Consider the following 15,100-nt stretch of genomic DNA (forward strand, 5'->3'; position numbering starts at 1 on the left):
GTAAAACTGACTATCCTACCAATCTTCGACTTCGGCGATGTCATTTACAAAATAGCTTCCAATACTCTACTCAGCAAACTGGATGCACTCCACCACTGCGACCTGTATGCTCTTGTCGGCTGGCCCTCACTACATATTCGTCGCCTGACAACTGGTTCCAAGTCATCTATAAGTCTTTGCTAGGTAAAGGTCAGCCTTATCTCAGCTCACTGGTCATGCGCTCCAGCAGGTATATCTCACAGGTCATCCCCAATGCCAACACCTCTTTGGCTGCCTTTCCTTCCAGTTCTCTGCTGCCAATGACTGGAACTAATTGCAAAAATCGCTGAAGTTGGAGACTTATATCTCCCTCACTAACTTTAAGCATCAGCTATCTGAGCAGCTAACCGATCGCTGCAGCTGTGCACAGCCCATCTATAAATGGCCCATCCAATCTACCTACCTCATCCCAATATTGTTTTATTTGACTTTTTTGCACACCAGTATTTCTACTTGCACATCATCATCTGCACTCCAGTGTTAATCTATCACTCCAGTGTTAATTTGCTAAATTGTAATTTACTTCGCTACTATGGTCTATTTATTGCCTTACCTCCTCATGCCATTTGCACACACTGTATATAGACTTTTTCTATTGTTATTGACTGAACGTTTGTTTATTCCATGTGTAACTCTGTGTTGTTGTTTGTGTTGCAGTGCTTTGCTTTATCTTGGCCAGGTCGCAGTTGTAAATGAGAACTTGTTCTCAACTGGTCTACTGGTCTAACTTACAGTAACGTACTTTCCACTAGCCAGAGATGGGCAAAGATCCTTCAAAGTAACTTGTTACAAATACAAAATACCTTGAAGGATAATGTATCCTTAATTTCAACAAAATTCTCAGTAAAGGTTGTACTTGCTATGATGTGTTTTCTTATCAACCTTAGTATAATGCACTGACTAAGTCGCTCTGGACAAGAGCACTTGCTAAATGACCGAAATGTAAAAATTAACTTGCAAAGCACACAGCTGGGTATTATTCTGAGTTCAACCCTTAAACTACTTGTATTTTGATCAAATTAAGGCCTAGTTCAGGGGCTGATACCCAAGCATGTTCTTTGCAAGTGTTCATTTTTAAATTTTGGTAATTTAGCAGACACACTTATCCACAGCGACACTGTCAGTGCAAGAACATAGCACAGTCATGGCAAGTATAAAGGTTATGTTACCGTTACCGACAATGTTGTTATAGTTAAGCGGGCTTTTTTTGTATTAGGAAATTCATGCATGCATTATTAAACTGTTACAAAATGGGCTACATGAATTGTAGCTTAGGCCAGTGAAATACAAATGACAAAATAGGTATTGAAATACCTACTGTACTGTACTGTATATCAAATACATGGAGCAGAAATACTGCCTGTCGTTGATACTAGCTCCCTGCACTGTAAATCTGCAACAGTTTTACTTACCACTGTTTCCAGTAATGCACTGTAGATTCTAGAAATGCAGCATGTTGCTGTAGACAGGTGTTCCAGTAATATGCTGTGCATTGGTGTTTCAGTAGATTTGATGTGATAATGATCAAATCAAATGTATTTATATAGCCCTTCGTACATCAGCTGATATCTCAAAGTGCTGTACAGAAACCCAGCCTAAAACCCCAAACAGCAAGCAATGCAGGTGTAGAAGCACGGTGGCTAGGAAAAACTCCCTAGAAAGGCCAAAACCTAGGAAGAAACCTAGAGAGGAACCAGGCTATGTGGGGTGGCCAGTCCTCTTCTGGCTGTGCCGGGTGGAGATTATAACAGAACATGGCCAAGATGTTCAAATGTTCATAAATGACCAGCATGGTCGAAATAATAATAAGGCAGAACAGTTGAAACTGGAGCAGCAGCACGGTCAGGTGGACTGGGGACAGCAAGGAGTCATCATGTCAGGTAGTCCTGGGGCATGCTCCTAGGGCTCAGGTCCTCCGAGAGAGAGAAAGAAAGAGAGAATTAGAGAGAGCATATGAGGGGTGGCCAGTCCTCTTCTGGCTGTGCCGGGTGGAGATTATAACAGAACATGGCCAAGATGTTCAAATGTTCATAAATGACCAGCATGATCGAATAATAATAAGGCAGAACAGTTGAAACTGGAGCAGTTGGAACGGTAGCCAGTAGGTTACTGTAAATTACTGGCAGCACAGAAGTCGCAGGTAGCAGAGCGGTTAGAGCTTTGCGCCAGTAATCAAAAGGTTACTGGTTTGAATCCCTAAGCCGACTAGGTGAAAAATCTGCTGACGTGCCCTTGAGCAAGGTACTTAACCGTAATTGCTCCTGTAAATCGCTCTAGATAAGAGTGTCTGCTAAATTACTCATTTTTATTTTTAAAAGCCAAAGCCAAAAACAAAAAGTAATTTAGCAGGCGCTCTTATCCTGTGGGTGTGTGCAAACATTAATATTAGTATTGTGCTAAAGTTGTCTATTGGTAAAGGATGGTAGGACCCCAGGGGGGCTGATGGAGTGGTAATAGAGTGTGTAATGTCCCTGTTACCGAGACTGGCGACGTGTCAAACTGGTAACCCAAACACAGATGCAGGATACATCAGAGTCAGCAGACTCTCTCATGCATATTGTCCTCCGATGATTATCCCTCTAATCTGTTAGAAACCGGTCTGTAACCCCCTCTCTGTGTGCGTCCAAATGGCACCCTATTCCCTATGAAGTCCACTGGTAGTGGTCAAAAGTAATTGACTATGTAGGGAGTAGGAAGCCATTTGGACGCAACGTCTGTCTCTTCATCTCACCCTATAATAATAAATGATTATTATTTTAGGAATATGGCCTGTTTTTCTTTTGAAGCCAGGAGGCTAGTATCAGCTACATTTATGCCCTTACTAGACTATGGGGATATTTTATATATGAATGCTTCTTCTCAGTTTTTGAGATCAATTGATACCTTTTACCACGCAGCTTTGAGATTTATTTTAAACTGCAAAAACCTTACGCACCACTGCACTTTGTATACCAGGGTTAGCTGGCCTTCTCTAGTCACTCGTAGGCTCAGTCACTGGTATACTTTTATTTACAAAGCCATTATGGGTTTACTACCATTTTTTTATTTGTGCATTTGTATTGTTCAGAAGTGTGGTGGGTACTCTCTTCGTTCGCAGGACTTTATCCTGCTAACTGTTCCAAAGGTCTGAACTGTATTTGGTACAAGGGCTTTTATATACTCTGCGCCATCGTCTTGGAACACCTTACAAAATACTTTTAAACTGGAAGAACTTGTCCCGATTGGTGTTTTTAAATCATTGATGAAGGATTTTGAGTTTGATTCCCTGACCTGTCAATGTTTTTAATTTGCTGTTATATGATTTTGTTATACTCATTTTTTTGAATTCTCATTTTTTTTACTAGATTACCTATAGTTTTTCATGTTGTCTGTCTTTAATTGTGTAATGACTTGGTACGGCCTATCTTGGCCAGGATGCTCTTGAAAATATATTTCAAATCTCAATGAGCCCTTCCTGGTTAAATAAAGGTTAAATATATTTTTTGATTCTCAAAGCGCTATGTGTCTCATCTCACTCTCTTATTCCTTCATCCTCCCTCTCTGTTGCTCTCTCCATCTTATTTATCTCTCTCAAATGTCTCTATCCCCCTCTCTCTCCACATTCACAAAACAATGTTTTCAATATCCCCCCCCCCCCTTTCTCTTTGTTTCATCTCTCTGTTTTTGTGTATTTGATCTCAGTGGCTCTGATTAGCCAGCCAGGGGCTTAGATCTTGACCTGCCCCTTAACCTGACCCTGAAAGGGACTGTGTTTGTGTGTGAGTGGTGGGACCAATTATCCGAGTCTCAAGTAATACAGGTCAAGACTCAAGTTAAGTCCAAGGTATTTTAGGAGCAAGTCGAGTCACAAGTTTTCAAGTCACAAGTTTTCAAGTCACAAGTTTTCAAGTCTCAAGTCAAGTAAAAAAATAGAATCTATACATGCAACTACAACTCTTTGTGTATATATTGAGGCAGCCCTTTTCATTCATTTGTCTACTCATTTGTCTACAACACAGTTTGATTAGACTATGTAATTATAAAATAGGAACCTTGTAGCAGTCATAAGAGCATGAAATCAGCAGAAGGCAGGTTGACGTGCTCAGTGTAGATTTTTTTTACAGTTCTTGGTGTTCAATGGTGAAAGCACCATATCATACAAAATGTTCAAGTAAATTTACCAAATATACACATGCAATAGCCCAAAATAAATAGCCTCTGTACCAGGCTTAACCTATCATATCTGAATGGACACAGGTAGAGGGCAAGACTGTACAGCCTCCACTTGAGAAACCAAATGGAAACGGTCTAAAAGGAGCTCAAACAGGTAGAGACCTATAAGCACTTGGCCCCCAGGACCATACAATTACCCAATTGACAATAAACTGGTTCTACAATGTAAAAAGCATTTTGCACATCCATTGTTACATTGGTACATTTGTCTTAATCAGACTTAATGATTGTTAATATTTAAACACCATGCATATATGGAACAATCATTTTCTCTTATTGAACGTTTTGACCCCAAAGCGTGGAGCGCAGGCCATGTAGCATATTTCTGTTACACTGAGCACCATGTTCACTCCTATTACCCACAACCATAATGGCAGAGACATAGGGCTGTATCACAACCAGCCGTGATTGGGAGTCCCATAGGGTGGCGCACAATTGGCCCAGCATCGTCTGGGTTTGGCCGGTGTAGGCCGTCATTGTAAATAAGAATTGTTATTAACTGATTTGCCTAATCATATCTTAAAAAATAGGACACAGACACACAGAACTCCGACATAACACAGGAAATATGAATGAAATAAACAGAACTTCTCCCTCATTAGTCTTGCGAACGTTCATGTGCACTATAAACATTGGGCCCACTCAGAGCAGTGTACGAAATGGTTGGCTAAATGAAAATGTATTATAGGCCTATGAAACAGAAATGACTGTTGAAATGAACAGTATAGGGATGGAATGATGAAACGCTAGCTATTATTATTGTTGTATTGGATGTCATATAGATTTACCACATAGGTCTATGTATTTACATGTGTGAAAGCAACAGCAAACATTTCAACAAGGAAAAAAAGCCCTCCATAGGCAGGAGTTTGTAGAGCGCAAGTGAAGAGCTTCGCATATGATGTGTTTTCGCCACAGTAATAATTCATTTTAACAGCAAATTCCAAATACAAGCTTCATAACTAAATGATACATTTCAAGCAATTTTTACATACCAAAAGATCAGTCGGCCTATGTTCGTAATTGTTGCTGGTGAGCTAGCAAAGTAAACAGTTAATATTCTTGATTTTATTTAGCTAGGCAAGTCAGTTAAGAACAAATTCTTATTTACAATGACTGCCTACCAGAAGGCAAAAGGGATTGAAAATTAAAAATAAATACAAATATAGGGCAAAACACATCACGATGAGAGACAACACTACATAAAGAGAGACCTAAGACAACAACATTAGCATGGCAGCAACACATGAAAACACAGCATGGTAGCAACACAACATGACAACATGATAGCAACGCAACATGGTTGCAGCACAACATGGTATAAAATAGGAACCTTGTAGCAGTCATACGAGCATGAAATCAGCAGACGGCAGGTTGATCCTCAACACAGGGGCCCCTCAGGGGTGCGTGCTCAGTCCCCTCTGTTCACCCATGACTGCACGGCCAGGCACAACTCCAACACAATCATTGAAGACCGTTTAAAGGGCACTACAACACCTATTCCCCCTCCGGAGACTGAAAATATTTGGCATGGGTCCTCAGATCCTCAAAAGGTTCTATAGCTGCATCATCGACAGCATCCTGACAGGTTGCATCACTGCCTGGTATGGCAACTGCTCGGCCTCTGACCGCAAGGCACTACAGAGGGTAGTGCGAAGCTTCCGGCCATCCAGGACCTCTATACCAGGCGGTGTCAGAGGAAGGCCCTAAATATTGTCGTTGACTCCAGCCACTCTAGTCATAGACTGGTTTCTCTGCTACCGCACGGAAACAGTACTGGAATGCCAAGTCTAGGTCCAAAAGGCTTTTAAACCGCTTCTACTCCCAAGTCATAAGACTCATGAACATCTAATCAAATGGCTACCCAGACACTTTGCATTGCCCCCACCCCCACCCCCCCATTATTTTACACCGCTGCTACTATCTGTTATCATCTATGCATAGTCACTTTAATAACTCTACCTACATGTACATATTACCCCGTACTGGTACCCCCCTGTATTTAGTCTTGCTATTGTTATTTTACTGCTGCTCTTTAATGACTTGTTGCTTTTGTTTCTTATTCTTATCTGTATTTTTTAAAACTGCATTGTTGGTTAGGGGCTCGTAAGTAATACAATTTGATTTGAGTCCCATTGCTTTAGGACTTGGTCTAGTGGTTTAAGCATGTCCCTGTTTAGGTCACCTAATAGGACAAATTCAGACTTGGTGTAAAGGGCCAGGAGAGAGGTTAGGGCATTTAGGGCACATGCCGGTGCTGATGGTGGCCGATAACACCCAGTATCAGTCAACAAAGTTTAATGTGTAAAATCAGCAAATCAAATTGTTTGGGGACAGACTTGGTGGAGACAACCGAGCACTGAAGGTGATCCTTGTTAAAGATTGCCACTCCATCACCTTTGGAAGATCTGTCTTGCCGAAAAAGATTATAACGAGAAAGGTTAACATTGCTCAAAACTCTCTTTCTTAACCATGTCTCTGTAATGACCAACACATCTGGATTGGAGCTGTGAACCCACACTTTCAATTGATCCATTTTAGGTAATAAGATTCTAGTGTTAACGTGCAGAAAACCCAGGCTTTTACAAGACCAGAAATAATTGAAGCAGATATCAGAGCACAAATCAGAATTGGGGCTAGCAACAGCAGATGGCCAGGGTGTTCATGCAATCAGTTCATACAATCAGGGCAAGGCAAAGGACAGGGAGAGCTCTGCAGTGTTGATTTTATAACATTGGAATGTGCATTAGATGGCAACAAGATCATATTGTACAGCAATTTCATCAGGTAACTTGTATACAACGCCGGCGAGATGTGGTTAGAATAGGATGAGAGGCCAAGAGTCCGTGTAACCAATAGAGAGTCAGAGTCCCGAGTGTGGGAACAAACAGTCTGTCCCACGGTTGGTCTAAACAAGCAAGTTCATAGTCAACTAAACATGCAGGAGTCATGAGACAAATAGCATAAAGCACAAGAGAAAAATATAACAACTTGGGGCTAGCCATTGTAAGTTCAGAGTCACTCGCCTCAACAGTGCATGTGTGCTGGAGACTAGCGAAAGCTCGGGGGAGGGGGGGTGTGGCAGGGGTGCCTATACCAGACAGGGGGAGACAGGCCAGGGCAGACGGTGTACCGATCGCCAGGTGGAATCCAAGTAGCAGTGCAGCAGGCAATCGGAGTACTTGGGAGAAGCTTTTTTTCGAGAGGCTAACGTAGCTGGTAAGTCTCTGACCGTCTTTTCTACGTAGAAAAGGAGGTTGTTAGCTAGCTATATCTTTTCAGTGTTGATGAATGGTCCTTTACGATGTCCAAACAAAGTTCTCCTGTGGCTGTTGTGTTTTGGGGATTCGGAGGAGGTTATCTTCTCTGCACAGATGGAGGGGGCTTCATAAGCCAAACAATGTTTAGAGCTGCATATTTATTTATTATGTCAATCCTCTCATCCTACAATTTGACCTTTGCACTGCACCCAATTCTATAGCTGAATGCTACAGCAAATCCGTAATCTGTTCGCTAGCTCACCGACCTGTGTTGATTGACAATTTTCTGGTCCAATCACAGGGTCGAGTGTGCGTTTCACTAGCCAATCTGTCGCAGGTTTCTTTTGCAAGGGCGACGCTGCGGCTACTGTCTCTGGCTGTGTGTAGAGTAATCCACATTGACTCCGTGCCACAAAATGAGTGACCGTTGGGGGGAGGGTTGTCTGGTTTGACCCTAGCTAGCAGCAGGTGCATCAGTTCCCAGTGGGATCATCTGTAGAAGATTCACCCACTTACATCCTACACAACCCATAGAACTGTCTCCACTTACCTCCTCATACACAACCCATAGGATTGTCTCCACTTAACTCCTCCCAAACAGTATATAAAGTATGTCTCCTGTCAGAAACCCCTTTTTCAAAGTCAGATATTTCAGCTGGTTTACGTCTTGTAAACATACTCCATCCATACACCAATTACATATATACAACAAACTTCTCTCACTCTTCTTTCTCCCGCCTTCATTCCTCTCTCTTCCTCCCTCCCTCTCTTTTAGTGCCATGGGTATGAGTATTAACTGAGGCTGCATCAAAGCTGCTCTGTGGGGTTGAGGGATGGTCAGACATCACGAGACAGACAGAGTAATGTGATCTCACTGTACCATACACTTATCTCTCTCTCTCTAGAGGCTGAAGGATGAGATAGAAGAGGTGACGAATGAAATTGACAACCTGGGCATTACCAAAGAGAGGTATGATCTGTGTGTGTTTCTATGTCTGTTATTGTGATTGTGTATCACTCTACTGAGGATTGTCCTGTGCGTACTGTATGTACTGTGTGCGTTCTACCCTTTGTGTGGTGATGGCTCTGCCCCTCCCTGCCTTCAGGCTATGCTCAAACCCTTCACCCCAACCCTAGCACTCTGTTCTGCCACCTGTGGTCTCTAGGGCCATCCAAGCCCGCCCCCTGAAAAATAAATAATAGTTGCACTTGTCTTTTCCTACTAGCACTTTGCTGATAACTTTTTATTGAGGAAAAAGTTACTTACTACTACTGTGATATGTGTGGCTGCCTTACCTAGCTATCTTCAGATGAATGCACTAACTGTAAGTCGCTCTGGATAAGAGTGTCTGCTAAATTATTCAAATGTAAAAAATGTTGGGAGAGGGAGAAGAATCATCCTTAATGATTGGTAATGATTTCAGTGATCGGGTGTCTGTGTGTGTCTCCTTTAAGAGTGATTGGTCTGGGCCAGTTGTTGCCCCGAAGCTACAGACATCTAAATGAGTTAATGGGGCTGTTAATTGAGGGATGGTGTTAATAACATGTATGACGTGTGTGTTTAAATGGTTTACAAAGATTTCTGTCTGTTATGAGGGTAATTGGAATTGTGTTTTGAAGGTCCTATGTAGTGTTTAGGTAGGCTCTATGAATGTGTTATACAGACTTCATAACTGTGTTTTGTCTGTAGAAAAAGCATGCAGAGAAACAAGCAGGTGTCCATGGGCCGTAAGAAGTTCAACATGGACCCCAAGAAGGTGAGGGAGAAACCCAATGGCAAACCAGCCCCTAACCTCCACTCTGTGCTGTGGTTGGGATTCTGTGTTTTGATTGGCTGTGTACCATCAATCAGGGGATCCGGTTTTTGATTGACAGCGGTCTGCTGAAGAACACCAGCAATGACATCGCCCAGTTTCTCTATAAAGGGGAGGGGCTTAACAAGACCGCCATCGGAGACTATCTGGGGGAGAGGTGAGAAACGGGTGGGTGGGTGAGCAGTATTGAGTGACCTCTTAAGTGACCTCTTAAGTGGGTTAATGCATTCTCAACTCAGTGATATTGATTTGGCCTATCCTCCCTAGACAGACAGACACACACACACACATTGGCCACAGAAGGAGGTCAGTATTAGGAGATTATAGATTATATTTGAGTTTTCATGTTTCTGGTTGCAGAGCTGTTCTCTGAGAAATCTCACAGCAACATTTTGAAAAAAGGAGAAACAGAATGAAGAGGAAATGCATAGTTTTGTTTTTAAAACGTATAATTACAGTATTCCCTACTGAACATGACCCTATTCAGTTTTATGGCCATAGACTTGAATACTGTCTGTTGGTATGTGTTTTCTGTAGAAATGACTTCAATCTTGAGGTTCTACATGCCTTCGTGGAGCTGCATGAATTCACAGACCTCAACCTGGTCCAGGCCCTCAGGTAACACACACACACACACACACACGCACACGCACACGCACACGCACACACACACCCTTATGATTGCATGTTCTCTCACCCAGGCAGTTCCTTTGGAGTTTTCGGTTGCCAGGCGAAGCTCAGAAGATCGACAGGATGATGGAGGCGTTTGCCCAGAGATACTGTCACTGTAACCCTGGGGTCTTCCAACACAGCGGTATAGAAAGGCCACCATTCAGACACACACACACACACACACACACACACACACACACACACACACACACACACACACACACACACACACACACACACACACACACACACACACACACACACACACACACACACACACACACACACACACACACAAACCTTCCTGTCCCTCTCTGTGCTCCAGATACGTGTTATGTGTTGTCGTTTGCTGTGATCATGCTGAACACCAGTCTCCATAACCCCAATGTGAAGGACAAACCCTCCCACCAGAGATTCAGCGCCATGAATAGAGGAATCAACGATGGAGGTGACCTGCCTGAGGACCTACTCAGGGTATTTATCACTTTCTCCATCCCTCTGTCCTTTTATAAAGCTCTCTCTCTTCCCCTCCCATTATCTATACCTTACATTTACATTTACATTTAAGTCATTTAGCAGACGCTCTTATCCAGAGCGACTTACAAATTGGTGCATTCACCTTATGACATCCAGTAGAATAGTCACTTTACAATAGTGCATCTAAATCTTAAAGGGGGGGTGAGAAGGATTACTTATCCTATCCTAGGTATTCCTTAAAGAGGTGGGGTTTCAGGTGTCTCCGGAAGGTGGTGATTGACTCTGCTGTCCTGGCGTCGTGAGGGAGTTTGTTCCACCATTGGGGGGCCAGAGCAGCGAACAGTTTTGACTGGGCTGAGCGGGAACTGTACTTCCTCAGTGGTAGGGAGGCGAGCAGGCCAGAGGTGGATGAACGCAGTGCCCTTGTTTGGGTGTAGGGCCTGATCAGAGCCTGGAGGTACTGAGGTGCCGTTCCCCTCACAGCTCCGTAGGCAAGCACCATGGTCTTGTAGCAGATGCGAGCTTCAACTGGAAGCCAGTGGAGAGAGCGGAGGAGCGGGGTGACGTGAGAGAACTTGGGAAGGTTGAACACCAGACGGGCTGCGGCGTTCTGGATGAGTTGTAGGGGTTTAATGGCACAGGCAGGGAGCCCAGCCAACAGCGAGTTGCAGTAGTCCAGACGGGAGATGACAAGTGCCTGGATTAGGACCTGCGCCGCTTCCTGTGTGAGGCAGGGTCGTACTCTGCGGATGTTGTAGAGCATGAACCTACAGGAACGGGCCACCGCCTTGATGTTAGTTGAGAACGACAGGGTGTTGTCCAGGATCACGCCAAGGTTCTTAGCGCTCTGGGAGGAGGACACAATGGAGTTGTCAACCGTGATGACGAGATCATGGAACGGGCCGTCCTTCCCCGGGAGGAAGAGCAGCTCCGTCTTGCCGAGGTTCAGCTTGAGGTGGTGATCCGTCATCCACACTGATATGTCTGCCAGACATGCAGAGATGCGATTCGCCACCTGGTCATCAGAAGGGGGAAAGGAGAAGATTAATTGTGTGTCGTCTGCATAGCAATGATAGGAGAGACCATGTGAGGTTATGACAGAGCCAAGTGACTTGGTGTATAGCGAGAATAGGAGAGGGCCTAGAACAGAGCCCTGGGGGACACCAGTGGTGAGAACGCGTGGTGAGGAGACAGATTCTCGCCACGCCACCTGGTAGGAGCGACCTGTCAGGTAGGACGCAATCCAAGCGTGGGCCGCGCCGGAGATGCCCAACTCGGAGAGGGTGGAGAGGAGGATCTGATGGTTCACAGTATCGAAGGCAGCCGATAGGTCTAGAAGGATGAGAGCAGAGGAGAGAGAGTTAGCTTTAGCGGTGCGGAGCGCCTCCGTGATACAGAGAAGAGCAGTCTCAGTTGAATGACTAGTCTTGAAACCTGACTGATTTGGATCAAGAAGGTCATTCTGAGAGAGATAGCGGGAGAGCTGGCCAAGGACGGCACATTCAAGAGTTTTGGAGAGAAAAGAAAGAAGGGATACTGGTCTGTAGTTGTTGACATCGGAGGGATTGAGTGTAGGTTTTTTCAGAAGGGGTGCAACTCTCGCTCTCTTGAGGACGGAAGGGACGTAGCCAGCGGTCAGGGATGAGTTGATGAGCGAGGTGAGGTAGGGGAGAAGGTCTCCGGAAATGGTCTGGAGAAGAGAGGAGGGGATAGGGTCAAGCGGGCAGGTTGTTGGGCGGCCGGCCGTTACAAGACGCAAGATTTCATCTGGAGAGAGAGGGGAGAAAGAGGTCAGAGCACAGGGTAGGGCAGTGTGAGCAGAACCAGCGGTGCCGTTTGACTTAGCAAACGAGGATCGGATGTTGTCTCTTCTGCCCTCTATCCATACAATACTAGAGGTTGAGGACCTGGTCACACATGACAACGCCTGTCTATACACAGTGTCGTAACGATGTGCAAATAGTTAAAGTAGAAAAAAGAAAATGAATGAACATAAATATGGGTTGTGTTTACAATGGTGTTTGTTCTTCACCGGTTGCCCTTTTCTTGTGGCAATAGGTCACATTTTGCTGCTGTGATGACACACTGGTATTTCACCCAATACATCAAATAAAATAAAATGTTATTGGTCACATATACATATTTAGCAGATGTTATTGTGGGTGTAGCGAAATGCTTCTGTTCCTAGCTCCAACAGTGCAGTAGTACAGCGCCCTCTGCTAATAATGGCACCCTTGGTAAATATATCCTTTTGGTCTTTCATTCAAAATATTCACAAAAATCAAACATTTTATTAAATTAAAATAATTGAAAGAAAAAATATGTTTTTATCATAAAACACATATTTTTCTCAAATATATGTGTGCCACAGTTATTGGCACCCTTCATTCAATACTTTGCGCAAGCTCCCTTTGCCAAGATAACAGCTCTGTCTTCTCTTATAATGTGTAATGAGTTTGGAGAACACATGGCAAGGGATCTCCTCTTCAGCACATCCTGTCGATATGGATAGGGGTGTGCTCCTTCTGCTGTCTCCTGAAGTCCATGATCAGCTCCTTCGTTTTGTTGAGGGAGAGGTTATTTTCCTGGCGGAGTGGGAGTTTATCAAAATTGGATTTGTTTTCGAATTCTTTGTGGGTCTGTGTAATCTGAGGGAAATGTGTCTCTAATAGGGTCATACATTTGGCAGGAGGTTAGGAAGTGCAGCTCAGTTTCCACCTCATTTTGTGGGAAGTCTCTCTCTCTCTCTCTCCTCTCTCAATTCAATTTGCTTTATTGGCATGCTGTAACAATTTATTTATTGCCAAAGCATACTTTGGTGATTAAGTGATACATTTACAATATTAACATAATTAAAATAATAATAATCAACATTGTCAATGAGACAATAAGTAACAACAATAATCAAGGGTAAAAATAACCATACAATGGACAATAACATAAAGGGCATGTGCAGGTTGGTTGGTCTGTAAGACACTGTCCCTCATTTTATGGCAGCGATGTAGTGCTCTGCCAACCCACAGCGCTCTGCGTCCTCCCCCAACAGGACGGGTAGCCTATTCTCATCAGAGAGGTCTTTGAAACCTTGAATAAGGAAATTACACTATTTGTTTTATATTTTGGACATTTTGTCAGGAAATGCAGCTCTGTCTCAGGTTATGCTGTGGTGTAGTGGTTGCACAGCCTTTCCTCTAAATGGAGCAGGTTTCCTGTGTCTACCCTTCTCAATGACAAGGCTGTGCTCATTGAGCATGTTCTTTGTCAAGGTTTTTCTAAGGTTTTGATTAGTCACCATGGTCAAATAGTTTGCCATGGTGCCAGATAGCACTGCTTTGTGCTTGTGTTTCCCAATAGGATAATTGTTTTGACTGTTGTAATTTGGTTTATTCTGATTCATTGGATGTTTGGTCCTGAGGCTTCAGTGTGTTAGTAAAACAGGTTTGTGAACCTGGACCAGCTAAATGAGGGGACTCTATGCTCAGCTCTTGGCATTGCAGGGCATGGTAATGATATGAGAGGGGGTCACTGTATTTTAGATGTTTCCAAAACAGAATTGCTTTTTAAATTATTTTTAATTATTAGTGGATGTTGGCCTAATTCTGCCTTGCATGTATTGTTTGTAATTTTCCTCTGGACAATCTTACAAAACTCTGTATGCAGGGTCTCAATGGGGTGTTTGTCCCATTGGGTGGAATCTTGTTTTGCAAGTGGACCCCGCACCTCGCTGCCATATAGTGCAATTGGTTCAATGACACAATCAATTTGTTTTCGCCAAATTTGAGGTATTTCGATTTGATTTAGTTTTTTAGAATGCCCTGTGTGCTTTCTCTCTGTTCATTCACCGCCTCATGAAGGTGTCCTGTAAATATGATTTTTAAACCTAAGTAATTGTAGTGTGTGCCCTACTCTATATTTTGTACCAATTATGAACTTTGGTCTAATTCCCTGAGATCTGCATCTTCTCTGGAAAATGAATAATTTTTGTATTTTTGGGGTGTACTGCCAGGGCCCAAGTCTGGCAGTACTGCTCTAGCAGGTCCAGGCTCAGCTGTAGGCCATGTGTTGTGGGTGACAGCAGGCACAGGTCATCTGCTTTTTCTAGAATACCACTGTTGATGTAAATATTGAAGAGCGTGGGGCTCAGATTGAAAACCTGGCGAAGGCCCCGTCTCTGGTTAAATAATTCTTATGTTTTTTCTTACCAGTTAAGATGCTGCGCATATGGCCAGTTTTGATAATGTCATGTTTTACCCCCTACACCACCTTTTAAAACAGTCCTGTAGGCAAAATAGAATTAAATGCATTTTGAAAGTCGATAAAGCAAGCGTACATTTTGGTGCTATTTTGGTGGACATGTTTATCTATCAGGGTGTGTCGGGTGTAAATATGATTGGTCATGTAATATTTTGGTAGAAATCGAATTTGGCTTTTACTTGACATTGTGCTTATTAAGGAAGTTTAGAACTCTTGCATTTGTAATACTACAGAAAACCTCCCTCAAATTATTGTTCACACAAATGCGTCTGTAATTGTTAGGGTAAAATATGTCTCTGTTCTTAAAGATTGGGGTTATGAGTCCTTTATTCCAGATGTCAGGAAAATAACCTACAGTCAGGATAAAATTAA

The 15,100-nt window shown here is 43.3% G+C and overlaps 1 protein-coding gene across 3 annotated transcripts in view; it reads left to right on the plus strand.

The window, feature by feature from the left end:
- Nucleotides 1-15,100, plus strand: part of LOC118398073 (cytohesin-1-like) — a 52,820-nt gene that overhangs the window by 28,066 nt on the left and 9,654 nt on the right. For all 3 annotated transcript variants that reach the window (XM_052473718.1, XM_052473719.1, XM_052473721.1), the window contains exons 3-8: nt 8,417-8,481; nt 9,202-9,268; nt 9,364-9,482; nt 9,863-9,943; nt 10,027-10,139; nt 10,323-10,471. In XM_052473718.1, the coding sequence (XP_052329678.1) occupies nt 8,417-8,481; nt 9,202-9,268; nt 9,364-9,482; nt 9,863-9,943; nt 10,027-10,139; nt 10,323-10,471 (594 nt within the window). The remainder of the gene's footprint in view (nt 1-8,416; nt 8,482-9,201; nt 9,269-9,363; nt 9,483-9,862; nt 9,944-10,026; nt 10,140-10,322; nt 10,472-15,100) is intronic.

The sequence above is a fragment of the Oncorhynchus keta genome, chromosome 2 (genome assembly GCF_023373465.1).
Source record: "Oncorhynchus keta strain PuntledgeMale-10-30-2019 chromosome 2, Oket_V2, whole genome shotgun sequence".
In the NCBI taxonomy this organism is placed as follows: domain Eukaryota; kingdom Metazoa; phylum Chordata; class Actinopteri; order Salmoniformes; family Salmonidae; genus Oncorhynchus; species Oncorhynchus keta.